This window comes from Nannobrachium achirus (assembly GCF_963921795.1).
Source record: "Nannobrachium achirus genome assembly, chromosome: 13".
NCBI classification, from domain to species: domain Eukaryota; kingdom Metazoa; phylum Chordata; class Actinopteri; order Myctophiformes; family Myctophidae; genus Nannobrachium; species Nannobrachium achirus.
Genome location: NC_137833.1, coordinates 27,456,762 through 27,475,485, shown reverse-complemented (window position 1 = coordinate 27,475,485; position 18,724 = coordinate 27,456,762). Strand labels below are relative to the sequence as shown.

At 41.3% G+C, this 18,724-nt stretch overlaps 1 protein-coding gene across 1 annotated transcript; it reads right to left on the bottom strand.

The window, feature by feature from the left end:
• Positions 1-1,131: 1,131 nt before the first annotated feature.
• Positions 1,132-15,509, bottom strand: b3galnt2 (beta-1,3-N-acetylgalactosaminyltransferase 2). Its single transcript, XM_080739975.1, has 12 exons — positions 15,219-15,509; positions 14,186-14,300; positions 13,532-13,632; positions 10,183-10,382; positions 9,554-9,649; positions 8,844-8,954; positions 8,657-8,735; positions 7,752-7,935; positions 7,293-7,418; positions 6,954-7,113; positions 5,519-5,575; positions 1,132-2,702 (listed from the first exon to the last, which is right to left on the bottom strand). The coding sequence occupies exons 1-12, from the start codon at positions 15,343-15,345 to the stop codon at positions 2,574-2,576; spliced, it is 1,485 nt and encodes a 494-aa protein (XP_080596101.1). The 5' UTR covers positions 15,346-15,509; the 3' UTR covers positions 1,132-2,573.
• Positions 15,510-18,724: the final 3,215 nt, after the last annotated feature.

Sequence of the window (18,724 nt, the reverse complement as noted above, 5' to 3'; positions counted from 1 at the left end):
AGGTGTGTGCATGGATGTCAGGTTAACTACAGGGAAGGATTGCTTACATTTGTTGAGGTCACAATCCCCTAAATAAAAACAAATTATATGCAGAGATTACGGAAAAGGGTGAGAAGAGAACTGCCTGTCCACACAGTAAACCATAAGGTGATAAAAAGGTGGTGGGAGGTGCACTTTGGAAGGAGAAAAATAATGAATCCAGTTAAAAAAACAAAACAAAAACAAGGTTGAACAAGTGCTTGTTCAACCTTGAACATGGTAATTTAAAATGAAGGCATTTCAACTATAACCCTGGGAGAATGCCAAACTTTTTTGTTTTTCTAAGTGGACCAATTACTTGTATACTTTTATATTTGTGATCAGACTCTGCATAATCTTTCATCATTTCCCACGGCCCATAATAAAACAGACCTTTGCAGCAGTGAATGAAAATGGGAAAAGCTTGTTATAATACTGGTTATATTTGCCGCACATAAACCTTTCAATAGAACTGCTACTTGGTATGTAACCAATGGCAAGACTTCTTTGTACCCAGTGATTGATATGGAGTCACGGATCAATTTGGCTCCCGCTTAACATTCCAAAGGTGTCCAACCCACAGTCTTAATAAAACTATCACTAACAGACATCAAAGTGCTCTGGCTTACCTTTGAAGTAGAGAAAAACTGACATTTCTAACAGAGTGTGATCGTGTTCTCTTTGCTGACTGTGTTCCTGTGGTAGTGCATTGCAGACTGCACAACACCATCTGACTGAGAAAGTAGCCGACTCTCAAAGTGCAGCTAGAATAAAACGGCAGCACACAGAATAGAAATCAGCAGTAGATGCAAGTCTGTCTAATAAACATAAACACAGTTTCACTTTAGATAACCTTGTCAGAAAATAAGTATCAAAAGGAACATTTAGTCTCTGCGAGGTGTCTTTTATTGCCCCTTGAAGGGGTTTCATAAAACCAGTGCTAATAGTCGAGGACTTGTGCACCGTTCAGTTGTGTTCAAAAACCTCATGTTGGAAATACAATGATTTGTCCACCACTCTCAAAATGTGTCTTGATATCACAAATTGTTAACATGATGTATCACACACCTAACAAGTACATTAAGGCAAAGCCACTATTTCCACAATGATAGTTACAGTACATTTTACAAACCCTGTGTTGGTGTGAAAACTTGTCATAAATCTACATACAAACAGTGAAGAGGATGGAAAGCGTAAGAGAACAATTTACAAAATACAGCAAAGACCAAATGTAAAATGTCATCAATCTTTAAAATGCCAGCATCTCACTTTCAAGCCATATATCTTTTGGCATTACCACACTTCACTAACCATGGCATCGAGTTTGCTTAGTCATATATTTCTGTCTTCCTTGTTTCACCAAGCGTGAACAACATTTACAATGATATTGCACCTAAGCCCACCCCTCTTCCATTCCTGTCACAGTATATTCAAATAACTGCTAAAACACTATTAAAAAAAGCACACAATCCACAATCAAAATTCAAGTTTATCGCTGAGAGGACTGTCTTCTGAATGTGTTTGCCTGATGTTTATTTCAGATAGACAGTGGTATTTTTTCATTCCCATATTTATTGACTGCGCAGATGATTCAAGGACAGACAGTATGTGACAGCTGAACATGTTTTAAAGATGGCAAGCTGTACAAGCTCTACAAACACTTTGAGCTTGTAAATCGTCTATTTTACATTTATAGGGCATAAGTGGTTAAAAAAGTGTTTCATATCAGGCAGAACTGTCAACTCATTACATAGCTTTTTCATCTTCAGTGACTGACACCGTCTCCACACCAACTTATTTCCATGGGGATAGGGGATTTGATTTTCCCTAATCAATCGCTAGAGTCCAACATATCTGCCTGAATCTAACATCCTTTTAAGTCAACACAGATGCAAAACCATCTCCCCTTTGAAATCCGAACAGCACTCTGCTTTGAAGGCATTTGTTCAAAGTAATTGGTACTTTTAATCGATTTAGAACAACCTCACCGACATCTGTTTTGTCTATAACATTGTCGGTTCCGGCATAAGGCTTGACAATGCCGTTAGCTCTGCCTGTGCCACTGATTGGCAAAAAAACGTTATTATGTTTCATGACCGTGGTGTTATTTTGTTATCATTGCAAAAGGGACCTGCATTGGGAGTGGAGGTGTAATATGAACTTCTTGAAGACTTTCGATTTTAAAACTAGACCTAATCTTCAAAAATCTATTTGTCTGTGTTTAACAATGTTGATCATCTCCAAAAGCATCTCAGATTGAGACTTTAACCACATAAAACCCATTCTGGGTATGTCATATATGCCAACATTCAGCAAAAATAGGTGACCATTCGATGAAAATAGCAGATCTATAAGCTTGTAGATTGGCTATTTTCGGCAAAAATATTTCAAGTAGAGGGAAAAGGGTTGGGGGTATAGACCCCTGGGGGGACACCAGTCAATGAAGTATACACTACGTTTTAGGTGATTAAAAGAACCAGATAAACAAAGAAGTTAACCAGTGTCCATTGTGTTTTACCCGCAATTGTCTGGGCTAGCTGTTGAAACAATGTGTCTTAATGACAGCCACATGGGTCTCCACAAGCCCTCTTCCTGGCCCAGAGGATCCGCAGCTCTTCAGCAGTGTGCTGAGGGGATGACAGCATGTCTAGGTAACACTCCTTTTCACACAGCCAGCCAGCATCCTAGAATAATAGTACAGAGCATAAGAAAATTCACTGTATTGTCATGTTACATCAAAGAAAACACATTCATGAATGAAATTAATAACTAACTAATTGAACAGAAAGGAGGTTGTAGGAGGGCAAAATAATAAGGTTCAGTAGTTACTTTCAGAGACAGGGACCTCTTAATTTGTCTAGGTAATGCATCTGCTTCTGCCTTTTTAATTCTGCTAGGTCTTCTTCATCAATTAATTCTGGGAGAGGTTTCTCAAATCCAAGTGATTTTTGTATAATCACTTCTAATTGCTGAAAGTTGACTAGAATAGATCTCAGACGGGAGGTTAGGGCTCGGCTTCTGTGCCAGGACTCTGTGTGTGGGCGCATTGTATCTGTAGATCAATGTCACTGGAGCGTGTAGGTTCAGTTCAGAACAACTGATCCACAAACTGTCACTGATATGGACTCTGTGCCCTCTGCCACACCATCAATACAAAGATTATTTTGTCTGGCTCTTGATTCCAAGTCATTCAACTTGTCCTCTAGTTTCTGCTGATCCTGTACAGTGAATGGCAACATTAGCCTCTGCACTACACCTTTCTATATTATCGATTTGTGTTGCCATCTCATCCATTTTCTCTTGGCTGTATAGCTTGCATATTGTTCATAAGCTGCTTATTCACGTTTTGACTAACTCTCCCCTCGTATCACATTTGATTTCTTCTTTGAACGTTTTGAATTATTGCTTTAGTTCGCTAATCTACAATGTGTGCTGTTCCTGTCATCCTCCATGCTGTCATTGTGCTCCCATAGTCCCTGCACGCCATCTTCGGGTTGTTGTCTCCACCAGCCAAAGGCTTGGGGGAGAGTATGTTTTCCCCTCCGTCCGTCCGTGTGTCCGTCCGTCCGTGTGTCCGTCCGTCCGTGCGTCCGTCCGTGCGTCCTCGCAGTTTGTGTGCAGCTAATCACAGTCACCGTTGTCCCGGTCGCTGCCAAAGTGAGCACACACATTCCCTGGATGCCAATCTAGAACCTCTGCCCTAAATCTTTCAAATGGGCTTTTTCTAGCGCCACCTAGTGGCCGATGTTCGCAAGACACATTTCTGTGCACTACTCTTACAGATTTTGTCCAAAAATCCTACAAATCGGTAGGCAGTATCTCGACAGTCATGTGATCGACACGGATCTGTCCGATTTTGCATATTCCATCCTGATTGGCTAAGATTGGCTTCCAAAGTTTGTAGGATTGAGACGTTTTGAACAAAATGCCTCAAATCCCAAACGCAAAGTGCAATTATCATGAAATCGCGCACATACGTTCCCACTAGGCCGAGGAAGAAATGCCACTTAATTTTTTTTAAATCAGCCTCATGGTGGCGCTATAACAGGCCGATTTGTGGTTTTACCTATAACTCCACCGATCAGTTTCAAACTTTGTAAGCGCACTCCCTAGAGGCTAAGGATAAACCTTTGCCCTGCATTTTTCACATCAGCCTTTTATAGCGCCACCTTTGGGCCGACTTATGTAAAACACATTTTTGGATATTACTCCTTGAGATTTTATGCAAAAATCACACAAATCGGTACACAGTATCTCTATAGTCATGTGATCAAGTCCGATCCGTCTGATATTTCATATTCCATCCTGATTGGCTAATATTAGCTTCCAAAGTTTGCAGGATTGCTCCGTTTTTGAACAAAATGCTTCAAATCATCAACGCAGCTTGCGATTACAGTGAAATTTGCCACAGAAATTCCCACTAGGTCAAGGAACAAATGCTACCTTTTTTCACATTGGCCTGTTATAGCGCCACCAGCAGGTAGACTTTAGCAAAACACATTTTTGGAACACAATGCTTCAAATCATGCATGCAGCGTCCGATTTCCATGAAAGATCTATGGTGAAGAACATATGCCACCCTTTTTACATTGGCCTATTATAAAGTAGCACCACCAGGACACACGGCCTGGTGGAGACCTGTGCTCGGAAGAGCACTGCTTCTAGTTCGGCATGATTTTGAATCCTTCCCCAGTGTATATTCTTTCTATCTATCATTATTTCCGCTGTTTATGTTCTTAATTAAATCAACTTTGATAACTACAGTATGAATTGGATTTCTGAAGGTTTTAAACACGCCACCTCAGGGGAGCAAAACACTCAGGCTGTTATCTCACTCTGCACTCAACCTGGAAGGCCTATTCACTATTGCAAGGGTTTTCAGGCAAAGGAACCCTTAGTTGAGAGAGAGATGAAGGGACCCCCGCAACCTTTTCATAGATTCCATATAGTTTCATCGTTTGATAGCACAGTCATCAGTGTATTTTGGATTCATGTCAATTTGTGTTTTCAGATATTTAACCACTTCAACCGTCAATTAATAAACTTGACCTTTCACTCTGTACTTGCTCTGCTCTTTTTCCCCTCTACACCACACCTCTTTGCCGAAAATAGCGCAAGGCGTTGTGAGCTTGTAGATCTGCTATTTTTGGCTAAAGTTCTCAGACTACGGATTATAGGGTTCAAGTGCATGCATATAAAAAAGGGGAACAAAGTTTCTATCACACAAAGATTTGGAGGATCCGATGTAGTACCTCTGAGGACCCCCTTGGGGTCCGTTGAAGACCCTTGCGCTATTGGTTCGTTTTTACACAGGATTTTAAATGTGCATATAGCACAATGGTCATGCAACCAATAATGCGTAATAACTCACACAGTGTAACAGTCATTCCAAATTGGCCACAATGTTCCAAGTGCTTCGTATTATCACCTATGATTATGGAAGATCACTGTCAGAACTGCTAGTCCAACAGGTGATTTATTTTTCCTGGGCTTCCTTTACCTGATATTTGTGTGGTCCAACAGCAGCCATCCATATGCCCATGCTCACATCTTCCCCCTGCGACAACCAAGGTACCCAGTTATCACTCTGACATTTATGTGGTCTGTTTTGCGTCATCATTATTTAATAGCAGTGGTGAAAAAAGTACTCAAATGTTTTACTTAAAGAGGTGGTGCCATAGTTTTGTTCTTTTTCTGGTTTTCATGTGTCTATGAGGTTGACAGTACTTCATTCGACGGTGTGGTTGTTATGAGCAATTATGTATTCCCTTTGTATTTTGTATATCTTCCTGGAGGCTGACACGTTGTGGGTCAAAAGCGCCGATCCAAAAACAGTGATTAAATGACATCATATAATCATCCCCTCCCCTTTTACCATTCAGCCAACACTGTGGGTGTGGCTAACTTCAGCTGGGTCACCACCCACCTGAACAACCAGGCATACTTAAAGAACTGGTGGGTGTGGCCACATAAAAACCTAATTTTAACTCTTTCTGTACCGTCTTTTGGAAAAAATCCTCCTAGTATAATCACAATACCTGTTTTAGGGGGGGAATAAATCATGGCACTGCATCTTTAAGTAAAAGGATCAATACTGCATTGTAGAAATACTCTGTTACAAGTAAAAGTCCGGAATTACATTTTTACTCAAGTAAACATACAAAAGTTATTGTTATCAGAATGTATTTAATTAAAGTACCAAAAGTAGAAAGCACTCATTATGCAGAATGTCCCATTTCACAAGTTTTCAAATGTCTAAAATGCATAGAAAATATTTTGAAAATGGCAGATCTATTTGTTCTGGAGTAAAAGTACAATATTTGCCTCTGAGATGTAGTGGGTTAGAAGTAAAAGTACTCTTATAGAAAATTGGAAATACTCCAGTAAAGTAAAGGTAACTCAAAATTGTACTCAAGTACAGTACTTGAGTGTACTTTGTTTGAATTGGATTGGATTGGATACTTTACACCACTGTTAAATAGTGGGCAGGGACGTGCTGGGCCCCTGATTCAGCCCGGGAAAACGAGCTGGAGAGGCCCTCATTGCGCGCTATAGAGAGAGATCTCTATCTATAGCGCTGCTGCTACTCAAAGATTTGTGACAAAGTGACAGGCCAGTGGGCCAATAACAGAGTTATATTTCATCGTTGTCGGGTGGAAACCTTGTATGTCCTTATTTATCATTTTAAAAATGATTTAAACTAGTGAAAACAGCCGATCTACAAGCACACGCCTCGCGGGTGCGAGGCGTTGTGTGCTTGTAGATCTGCTGTTTTCACTACTTTAGTGAAAACAGTTTAATTTTTACTTTTGTGCAAACAGTTTAATTTTTTCCTAATGGCCGGCCTGGACCGGCCGGGAATGAACCGGCCGTTCGGGAGTTGTCCCACTTTTCCCAATGGCCAGCACGTCCCTGATAGCGGGTACCATCCTTACCTGATAGGCCTTGAGTTTCTCTGCATTGGTGGCCAGCCACTGGATCAGGTCACGGGAAACCACATACCCCGAGCCACACGCAAACGCTGGATAGGCCGGACTGGCATACTCCAGTTCCTGCCACTTCCCTATGCGATCCACCGCCCAGCTCTGTCTGAAACTAGTTACAGGGGAAATCCTGTGTCATCATCACTACAGCCCATGTTTATTTTAACCAGGCACAGCATGCACATGTGTTCAGAACTTTTGGACAGCAACAAACTGAATGGAGGAACTGCAATACACAACGTCAACATGTTCAGACAGATGGGTCAATGAGATACTGTACGCTGTACTTACTTCCCCCACCAGAAATTGCTGCGCTTGAGGCCCTTGTGGTCTATCTTCATTAATACAGCGTCCACATCGATATAACAATCATCATCTGTCTTCAGGAGAAGGTTAAAGTCAGCATTTCCCACAGCCCTACCAAGAGAAGGAATTTGCAACCTTAATTAATAGCCTTTTTTTTCTCCTCTTCTTTCTCTCTAGCAACTCATAGGAGGATTTACTATCAAATGCCAGTGAGACAGAATGGTAGGTGTTAAGAGAATAAATAATACACTTCCAATCGTTTTCATACTTGCTGCCTGATGAACCACGACCGTACCATTTCTCTGGCCAAATTATTCAGGCGACCGACAAGTCATTTTAAAATGAACAGCACATTTTCATTTCAGGTTCGGTGATTTCCTGCGAGGCCCAGGCAATGTTCGTTCGAGTCGCCGGGTAAGATTCATTAAGCTGTGTTGGGTGTACCATTTATAGAACTGGAGCAGTTTGGAAGGCACATTCCTGTAGGTGTCCACCACGTCTACAAACACCATGTCCCCGTGCCGGAGGCTCTCCTGCTGCAGAGACAGGTTCTCCTGCTTCAGCCTGGAGGCGTGGAGCTCCATCCGGGCGGCACGGCCCTTTAGCAGCCCAGAAAGACCCTCTACGTCTGGGACACAGGGACAAGGAGGAGGTGGTCACACAGACAGATAGATCAGTGGTTCTCAACCTTTTCAGGCCGCAACCCCCAAAATAATCATATTTTAACTGGGGAAACCCACCACCCTGACGAGCACTAAGAGTTGAGGGATTTCATTTTGTAAATTCTGGCTAGCCATCGTCAAAGAAAAGGTCGATCCTTTTCACTGGAGCTCAGTTGTAACTGAAGTGATTGTTGGAAAATATCTGTAAAATACTTTAAAGGTATTTATTATATTGCAGTTGAACACTAGACCTAAAGTTGACAAAATGATACAAGGTTACAGTCTGGGACTGGGTCCTTTTTTTTTATCTGATTGCATTTTGTACATGAACTCAAACACAGAAATATAGAAGTTGAAGGGGCATTAAAAGAATAATACTGCAGAAGCAGGCAGAGGGTTGGAAATAAATCCACTTGGCATGAAAGCAAGTGCTCTGAGCAAAAACAGAAATGATCTCGGAAATTACAAAATGTCCTTGTTTTAATGTTCTCTTACAGTGAATCACTTTCAGAACGGACACAGGACTCTTATAAAAAGGTATTTTTTTAATGTTATGTTGATGAATTGAATACATAGGACCCAAATGGAAACAAGACCACAAGGACGTTTTTGGTGTAATATAATATACAAGTGACTGTACTCGTGTTGTTTGCATTTCTGTCTAATAAAACATTCAATTCAACTGACCATAGATAGTGAAGGTGAACCCTCCAGCCAAACCAGGAAAGCCAAGGGCACTTCTGTGAGGCAATATACCTTCTTCGATCTGTGGGTTGAAAAACAAAACCATGGCTCTTCTCTCTTTTTGAAAACAAATTTCAATTCAATTGTATTATTCTCTTTATATTTTATATTCCAACTCCACAACACTCACAGAGGACATCTGTAGAACCCCTCCTCCGTCATTGAGCTGCACACAGGAGGAGTTGACCGTGGTCAGTCCAGCAGTGTCCAAACTCTCCCAGACCAGCGTCCCCTCGAAGCCCTGGAAAAGAAGAGAGAGGTGAGTTGTGTGTCGCGCCATCCTGCCCAATTAAAGATGACCTGGATGTGGAGCAAGGGTCTTCAACTGGGGGTCTGGGACCCCTAGGGGGTCCTCATAGTTACTACAGGGGGTCCTCCAAATCTTTGTGTGACAGAACATTTTTTTCTCCTTTTTATATGCATGCACACTTGAACCCTAGTGTCCATATTCTGAGAACTTTAGCCAAAAATAGCAGATCTACAAGCTCGAGCTTGTAGAGCGGCTATTTTCGGCAAAGAGGTTTGGTGTAGAGGGGAAAAAGAGCAGACTAAGTACAGAGTGAAAGGTCAAGTTTATTAAGTATTGACGGTTCAAGTGGTATTGTACACAGGAAATTACATCTACCATGTACATTTTTTTCTGGGGGAGGACCCCCAGACCCCCATATCTGAAAACACAAATTGACATGAACCCAAAATACACTGATGATTGTGCCGTCAAACAATGAAACTATATGGAATCTATGAAAAGGTTGTGGGGGTCCCTGCTTCATGATCTCTCTTTCAAGTAAGGGGTCCTTGGCCTGAAAACATTGAGGACCCCTGATGTGGAGAACTGACCTTGGGTAAGATGAACTGCTCCACTGGCTTGTACCACACCCCGTTCACCATGGTCCCTGTGCTGGAGCCACTGAAGCGGGCAGTGACCACAGCCTCCTGCAACACAACACAGTCTCTGGTGTCACATAAGGCAGTGTTTCTCAAACTTTCAAATTTTAAGGTCTCCACTTAACTCTGACAGTGTACCCTTACGGGGTCATTTGGTTCCATGTTGTGTACACTGTCGGAGTTACAGACTTGTAAAAGTTTGGGAACCACTGACATATGGGTATACTGCATCTCTCAGAGCCTTTGCTCGCACAAACCTGAGGTGTGAAACAAGGCGATGTCACATAGGGATATGTATCTCAGTCTTCACTCAGAGAGGTGTGAAACTGGCCAAGGTTTTATTTTCTCTTGTTAGATCTACCTACAGTACACTGTAACCCACTGGACTGCATCCAATCACTTTGGTGAGAGTCGTTTTACCGCAAGCAATTCGTCTTTTAAATAACAACAGTCCGAGCAGGGCATTGTCTCTAATTGGATATAAACAGTAAACAGAACAAGCGCATTGCCATTCCGTAAAGTACCTCCGGGCCGATTCATGCCGTGTGTCTTATGAGAAATGGAATAAGAGCAACAGTCACCTCTTGGTCCAGTTGGTGCAGCTTCACCGTCACATTTCCCCGCAGCTCGTGTCCGGGGCCGCTGGGGAACACTCCCAGCCTGGTGATCACAACCGGATGGAGGACCTTGAAGTCAAGGGCCAAGGAGGACACCTCGGCAGGGGTCAGCCACGTCGGGTCGCTCACATTCACCACTTCAATCTCCGTCCTCTGCTCTGCCACTGACAAGAGAGCAGTGTTGATTTCGACAGGAAATTCTTTTAGTCACATTTTAGTCATCTGAAATGTTTTAGTTTTAGTCGACTAAATATCATAAGATTTAAGTCAACTAAATCTACAGTTGATTTTGTCGTCAAATTTTTATTTTGGTGCGCTTTGATTGCTTCGTAATGGCTGATTTTACACTTGGTTGCATGCTGAAAATAGCCGATGTGAGCTTATAGATTTGCTATTTTCAGAGCGCAACCAAACATATACCGTAATAGCGTATACTGTAAAATGGCCTACTGCATCTCTTCTCCACTATTCCCTCTCCAACATTTTAGTCTAGTTTTTATTTGTTGACTAAATTAGTCATCATAGCTTAGTTTTTATTTAGTTCTTATTTAGTTTGTCACTGAAAAAAGGTAGTCGACGAACATAGTTTTAGTCAACGAAAACACTGCAGCGGTGGAGGTTTACTGAACAACAAGCACCAAATTCAATGTTATCCCAACATGCTGACAGCAGAAATGATTAGCTGATGAGAGGAGTGGGAGACGAGACACCATTCTCAGAAGACAAAGGCATGCATTCTTATTTTTTTGCATGCTCTATTAAAGAAGCTACATCATCAGCATTTTGGGAAGCTGGTTCTTGGGGATGCAAGTCTTCAAAGCCTGCCTCCATTTGTCAGCGTGGTTTCTTTACTTTCTTAATTACAAAAGAGCAGTTTATTACCCAGGAGATCAATGGAAAGTACAGGGCTGTTAAAAGTGAGCTTTCCTCACAAGATCCTTTCTACTGTTCACTCCTAAACAAAAAGACAATTACAGAAAGGGAGGGAGGGAGAATAATTGGAAGAGACAGCAAGAGGCCATCAAATGTTTCTTTCAGTGCATTCACTGATAATCATGGAGATGCTTTTACTGAAGTGCTGTTTTTCCTTTTTGCTTACCAAGTATGGAATCTCTGAGTGCTTTTCTTGGCATAGGCCATTTTGATTATACCAATTCATTCAATAACTGACAGAGGCAAATTAAACGTGTACTCAATTTTGGGTAGCAAAAACAGCACTTAAAATGATCAGACACCAACACAAACTTGGGCTTTATTCAGTTCTTCACTGATAAATATAAATAAAGATGTCACTCTCAGATGAATAACACACACACCACTACCCAAATATTTATAATATGAAAAACTAAATCAGAAAAACCAATTAGCTTATTGACACAGCCCGCAAAAAGCTAATCTACGCTGCCTGAAACTAATCAATCAGCAAGCATGTCTTTTCTTGTGTCTGTAAAATAAACACTTCAGCAAGGAAATTAGATGTTTTTTGTACTTTGTTTTGACAATTCTTGGAGTGATGCCTTGTCGGTCCCCATCATTTTCGATGGATATCTATACAAAGCTATGAAATTATCTGCAGTCAAATTTGTATTCAATACATTACAATTGATGTATTTATCATCTGTTGACCTCAATCTAGAATTAAGACCTTAGCTACATTTTATCGTCTTATACTTTGTCAACCGTGGTCCCCCCAGGGGTCCTTTTTAATTCGGCACCAGATCTCTCACAGCACCGTGAGCTTGTAGATTTGGCTTATTACGACATGCCCAGAATAGGTATGCTAGGGTTCAAGAGGTTGAGAGAGATAGTCTCATAAGACATACAGTATAACACCTTATACTAATCCTCCCAAAATTCCGATTCTATAAGTGCCTTCTAAATCCTTCTAATGTTTTTTAAAAAACACATGTTTCTACTTCAGTGGTTCTCAAACTCTTTCATGTCAAGGACCCCTAGAATTATATGTATTTGACCGCCGACCCCCGTCTCAAAATATTTTTTATCAGGGACCCCTCAGAGGCAAATATTTGAGTTACAAATGTTCACTTTAAAAATTAGATATTCAAAAATGTGCACACATTTTCATGATTTTTCTAAAATAGCAGATCTACAAGCTCGCACTTGTAGATCTGCTATTTTTCAATAGTTAAAGCAGTCAATAATTCTAGGCCTAAATGGGTTAACGGTGCAGTATAGAAAAAAGGGCTTTGGGGAAAATAATAGCAAAGTAACTCCAAAAAGACACCTATTTGGATGAACAATGATTTGCTTTACATGTAGGCAGCAGAATTAATTGTCCAACCAAAGTGTTAAAATACACATTGTTTTGTAATGGATAAGCTGTTCATGTATGGAAGAGAATATTAGGGCCAGTTAAAGCGGTTGTCCACATTAAACTGCATGCTGTTTTAATTAAGAAATCAGAAATGACTGGAAACTGCAAATCAACCGTTATGTTAGCAGCACAAGCGTCATGGGAGAAAGATGTTTTTTCTGTGGCCTTGGGTATCAATGGGAACTGAACAGTGTCCTTGAGTTGTGGGCGAGCATGAATAAGGTTCCTTTTTTCTCTTCTCCGAACCTCCATTATTTTCATTCTCTTGACTCCTCTCCTGTTATAGACTACGCTCTCTGCAGTATTGATGTATGTACTGTATGTACACCCAGGAAAACCATTCTATAAGCAGCAGCTCTCTCTCTCAAAGCTATTACATTTTAGGATCACCAAGTGCAGTGAACGCTGGTCTATCTTGTTGTTGAACACATATTGTTACGGCTCAATGCGCAGTGGTTCTCACAGTGGGGTCTGGTGACCCCCAGGGGTCCTTGAGGCGTTTCCAAAAACACAAAATTAGAATAATGTAGCATCAAAATCGGTTGAATGACCGAAGATCTTTTTGTTTTTTAGTTTTTTGTATGGGGGTCCATGGCACAAAATATTTTCAGATGGGAGTCCACAGACCAGTGTTAATTTAGTTGACCAAGATTGAGATTGTGATAATATTTAGTCGACAAAGACTAGACTAAGACTAAACTATTTCAAAAGACTAAATACTATTGTAGTAAGACTGAAACTAAATGTGTGTTATTCAAAAGACTAAGAAGACTAAATCTGAATTTGCTGTCAAAATTAACACTGCCACAGACAAATACGTACAATGTGGGGGTCGTTGACATGAAAATGTTTGAGAAAACACTGCAACGATGTGACATGTTTTTTTTTCTCAGCTTGAATATCAGTACTTGTGCAATGTGATGTCGACAGCTGTTTGCTGCGACGGAGAGAGAGAGAGAAATCAGACCTGGTCATTACCTGGTTCTGTGAGGTTCAGCAAAGAGCAGGAGTACGGGTCCAGTCGGTCCTCCTCTGGGACGGGGCATCCATGCTCACCCACGATAAACTTCACCCCCACCCTGGACGACATACGTAAGCAGTAAAACAATTCCATTCACGTCTAGCTTTTGCAGGCTTCAGGTTACATCGCATTACAAGAGATGAGGCTTATTCCCCAAAAAAGCTTGTTGTCCATCCAGCTACATACACCCCGTTGCTATGGTTACGGGAGGTTGCTTAAACGCCATCACGCCATCATATCTGTAGGGATGGGACGATAAGCGATATTATCATTTATCGCGATAGAAAACACACATGATAATCGTATCGTGGAGATTTAATTTATTGTGATATCGTCCTCCGTCATGCACTGGGATCAATTCACCTTTTATTTGCCGAGCTGCATATACCACTTAAACCCTCTATAATTGGTAAAAGGTACTATAATATACATACTCGATACATTCTTTTTTCACTCTCTATCAAATGTCTTTGCCAAAAAATAGCCGATCTAAAAAACTTACAACGTGTCGCAACGCAACGCGTTGTGAGCTTGTAGATCTGCTATTTTTTGGCAAATGTTCTTATGTACAAAGAGGAAAAGGTACTGCAGTGTAGTAAGCAGGCTATGACCTGTGTTGGAAGTGAGGGTGGTTTTTCAGATATCCCAGCCAGGTCTCTCTTATCGCTTGTCGGAGGTCATGGTGATGTCGGGCTGACAGCACTCCCACCAAAACGTCATAGTTATCTGAAAATATGAACAAAACCAAAGATCCGCCAAAACACACTGGTGAGATGTAAATATCTGTTGTGCATCTTCTCAAGCAGGCATGCTATTAACGGGTCATAGCAAATAATGAATTTTATCAAAAGGTAGGATAATGTGTCATATATTTATATACCTATATGTTATAATGGCTTTATAGACAAGACAGTAGGCTAGTCTAATTTTGGTTGTAAGAGAAGCCAAAGCAATTGACCAGCAACGCCCCAGGGCCCAGCATTAACTATTGAAAGAACAACATTTCTTACAGTAATCTTTGTGGATGGAAGGCTAACATTGCATTGCATTTACTGTTCACAACTAAAACCCAAAGATCCAAAGACCGTTATCGAAAGCAAAGTCAACTCCTTGGATCCAGGATGCGTGTGAGGGCGATGATCATGATAAAGCCAGTGGTGTAAAGTAACTAAGTACATTTACTTTACTGTACTTAACATTGAGGTATTTACTTTACTTGAGTATTTCCAATTTCCAATATTTTTACTTCTACTCCACTAACATCTCAGAGGCAAATATTGTACTTTTACTCAACTACATTTATTTGAAAATTAGTTACTAGTCACTTTTCAAATATAAATTATTATATTATAAAACATACTGTAGGTCTACAGTCATGAACCACTCTAGCCCAATTTTGTACATAGTCTGTTTGAATCTAGCAGATCTACAAGAATGTATATCTGCTATTTTCAAACATGTTAGTACTCTTACTTTTGGTACTTTGAAGTACATTTTGATGCCAACACTTTTACTCAAGTAAATTTGGAATACTGGACTTTAGCTTGTAACAAAGTAGACCTATATTGACACTTTTACTTAACGATAGAAGGTGAGCACTTTCTTCCACCACTCCCAACACACACACACAGAGACAGATAGTACCAGAATGTTGTGTCTCCTGCTCCTCCTTGGTGGTTGTGGTTCCAGTGGTTCGGTATGTCAACCACACATAGTGCCCCAGCACAGCCACAGCACACGGGATCAGAATGCACACTAGACTACGCTGCATGGAGGACAGAGGACTCCTTCAAGCAAACATCCCAGCCTTCAACAGCAACAACCTGACATCGGACGACTACTCTGCTCGCACTGTAGAAGTCCTTCTGCTCCTGGGCGGGACGAGAGTGAAGTGAAGAGCAGTGTGTGAGGCTGTGAGCAACACATTTCTGCTGCTCTGCTCTGTGTATCTGAACACTGAATAGAACAACACCGTCTCATGTCTGCCTCTTGTGTTGTTGGAGGGATTTGGACCAATGGGAGCGGAGCGGCTTAGACACGCTATGGCCTCTGGGATATGTAGTACCGATTCGATAGGCCAATCAGATCCAAAGGCTTGTGCGTGCGTGCATGTGTGTGTGTGTGTGTGTGTGTGTGTGTGTGTGTGTGTGTGTGTGTGTGTGTGTGTGTGTGTGTGTGTGTGTGTCAGGGGCGTACCCAGGAATGAGGGTCAGGATAGGCGAAATGCCAGCCGAAATGCCAACGAGGTGCCCCCCCCCCCCTACCCCCCCCCCATCGAGAAGCCCACCCCCCAGGGGAGGGGAGGGGGGGGGGGCGCCCATAAAAAACACATTTTCCATTTTAAATACGTTAAAGTGAATAAATAAATAAAAACAATATTCAAGTATATTTAATGCATGGATTTTTATTCTCAAAAAGCACAGCATTACAAACAAGGCAAACAATATGCCCAAATAGTGACACGTTTCAATTTGCAGGGCACACATCCAAATTAAAACCTTAAGCAGTGTGTTACATTTGGCTCCCTTGCTTTCTTTGATATCAAGGTGAGTCATAAATAAAGCAAGCTCATGTTCTTTAACTGCAGCAACACCCAAAACACTGCCAGAGACATTGAGAGTTTCTACCATTTCAGTTACATCAGCATCAGTTACATTAGCAGCACGGGGAGTTGCTAAGAATACACTAGCAGACGTCATGACACCATAAGAGCCTACGATCTGGTTTAAAATGATGCGTAAATCCTTTTCACATTGGACTCTTGATTGTTTTCCCAGGGTAGTGGTAATGATACTATCTTTGAATTTAGAGGGAACAAAGCATTTTCGAGCTGTACTAACTGCATATCTATCACACTTTACAATAGCATGTTCGGCACATAAAGCATTTGTTTCGGTCAGGATGCTTTTATATCCTTTCAAGCTATTTTCATCACACCTAATCGCTGACAGCTGTCTTTTGAGACCATCAATTAAATCTATAGCGTCTGGTACAGTAGTCTTTTTAGACTGCAGGCCATTGGTTGCTGCATCAGAACTAGAAAACAGGTTTTTAAAGAGAACGAGAAGGAAAACAAACTTCCTTGTTTGTATCCTAGTTAACAATGCATTTGCTTCTTCACATGATGGACCTAGATTCGTGACATAATTACTCAAAAGGTCTAGTATAACGTCATAAAGTTCGTGCACTTTAGTAACAGCATTAGCTCTTGAACTCCACCTTGTGTCACAACCACGTTCAAGTTCAAGGGGTCTCTTCTCTCTTGTGTGGATATTTCTCTTTCTGAAGGTCAATAAAAGTAGCATGTCGGCTGCAGCCTGTCATAAAAGCATGCAGTGTATTCCCCGCTGCTGTCGGTGAGTTGCTGCCGCTTGAGCCTGGTTCTGTGTCCGGGAAGCAGGCTGCCTCGGCCCCTGCTGTCGGTGCTGCGTGCGGCGGCAGGCAGGTCTTCGGAAGGCGGCGAAGGCGGCTCCAAAGCGGCGGCTAAGAGCCTTCGTCAGAGCACTAATTATGTGTGTGTGTGTGTGTGTGTGTGTGTGTGTGTGTGTGTGTGTGTGTGTGTGTGTGTGTCTCTCTCTCTCTCTCTATCTCCCTCCCTCTCTCTCTCTCAAACACACATAGCCTACTTTAATTGAGTATTTCCAAATGATACTTTTACTTTTGTTCCACAGTCTCCACTAACTCTCATATGACAATATTGTACGTTTACTCCACTATTTGACAACTTTAGTGTATGCAGATCATTACATGGAGTCAAATGATAGACAGGTGAACACAATATGCACATTGCACAATGTAGGCCTACTCTTTTATAACGGTGGTGGCCTGGTGGGAAATAATTAATTCAAGGGGAAGCATGACTAACTTTACATTGGAATATGATTGGGCATATCCGACAATGCGACAATATTAGCCTATATTACATTTTTGGTTGAGTTTTTGATCAGAATGACCACAGAATACTTTGATAGGCCTAGTAAAATCAGAATAAATAATTTATATTGTTCCATCTTCTCCGAAAAAGTAATATAGTAGATAGGAGTAGGCCTATGTTATGACTCAACCGATGTTCTCAACCAGTGGTCCGGGAACCACCAGTGGTCCTTGAGGGGGTGCCAGGTGGTCTCCAGCTAAATGATGGACAGTTGATAACCAAATGGACCTTTATAGATCTTTAACTCTTTTACAGTGTAAAAACCAAATGGACATTATGGACCCCTATTAGATCTTATTTCTTGACAGTGTAAAATGAAACCAAAGTTGTTCTCCGAAGAGTTAAATTATTGTTAAACACCTGCAATACTTAATTAATAAGAATATAGAAGAATTGCTATTTTGTTTGAGCAGTTATCTCTCCTATGGTACCAACATCAATAACGTATAGAATTGTGGACAAAAGCTTATCCAACATAACATAACAAACAAAGGTCTTGGGTCTGAGAGGCTAATCATCATCAAATGGTCATCCATGGCTCAAATGCAGAATAAACAATGGGTCTTTTGATATGAAAAGGGTTGAAAACCACTGCAATACATGAAACTAGGCTCAAAAGTATTTATGGAGAGATAGACACATGAATGCATCAGAAGACCTATTAATACAATACTACAGTACATCTGGGTTTAACTACCAAGCAAACTGTGTGTGGGTGGTGTCCAGTCCACTGTCCATTTGGATTTCAGTTTAACCACAAGAGGTCTCCAATGTACACCGCAAAGCTTCTGCGGTGTTTCGTTTGATGGGTGGTGCACAGGATATCTTGGTGAGACAAGGCATGATGCTGGTGCAATGTTACAGAATTAAGACGCAAAACGTTTTGGGTTGCTGTTTCCTTTAATTTGTTTGATCCATCAAAGGGTTGACAAAGCCCCCCCAGCCCACCCCACCAAAAAAGGGTTAATATCATTCATCAATACAGCTGCACAGGTCAACATATCTGGACCCCTATGAGAATTATGTGCAGGATAGCACCCAGGAGACTACAAAGAGGCAATATTTCATATCATAATACTTCTCATACTTCTTTCAGTTCCCTCTGTTTAATAGAAATAAATCCATGCAATATTCATCTCTAGCCATGAACTTCATATTTCTTGTTTAGATTTGGCACCATCTTGGAGACGAGGTCAGTGTGGGTCCTGAGGTCAGT

Excerpts from the sequence above, each read along its gene's own strand:
- b3galnt2 (XM_080739975.1), bottom strand. The coding sequence starts at position 15,345 with ATGCAGCGTAGTCTAGTGTGCATTCTGATCCCGTGTGCTGTGGCTGTG. Across the intron at positions 8,955-9,553 it reads AGCAGTTCATCTTACCCAAG|GGCTTCGAGGGGACGCTGGT; the intron begins GTCAGTTCTCCA and ends CTTCTTTTCCAG. Across the intron at positions 5,576-6,953 it reads AGAAACTCAAGGCCTATCAG|GGGGAAGATGTGAGCATGGG; the intron begins GTAAGGATGGTA and ends TGGTTGTCGCAG.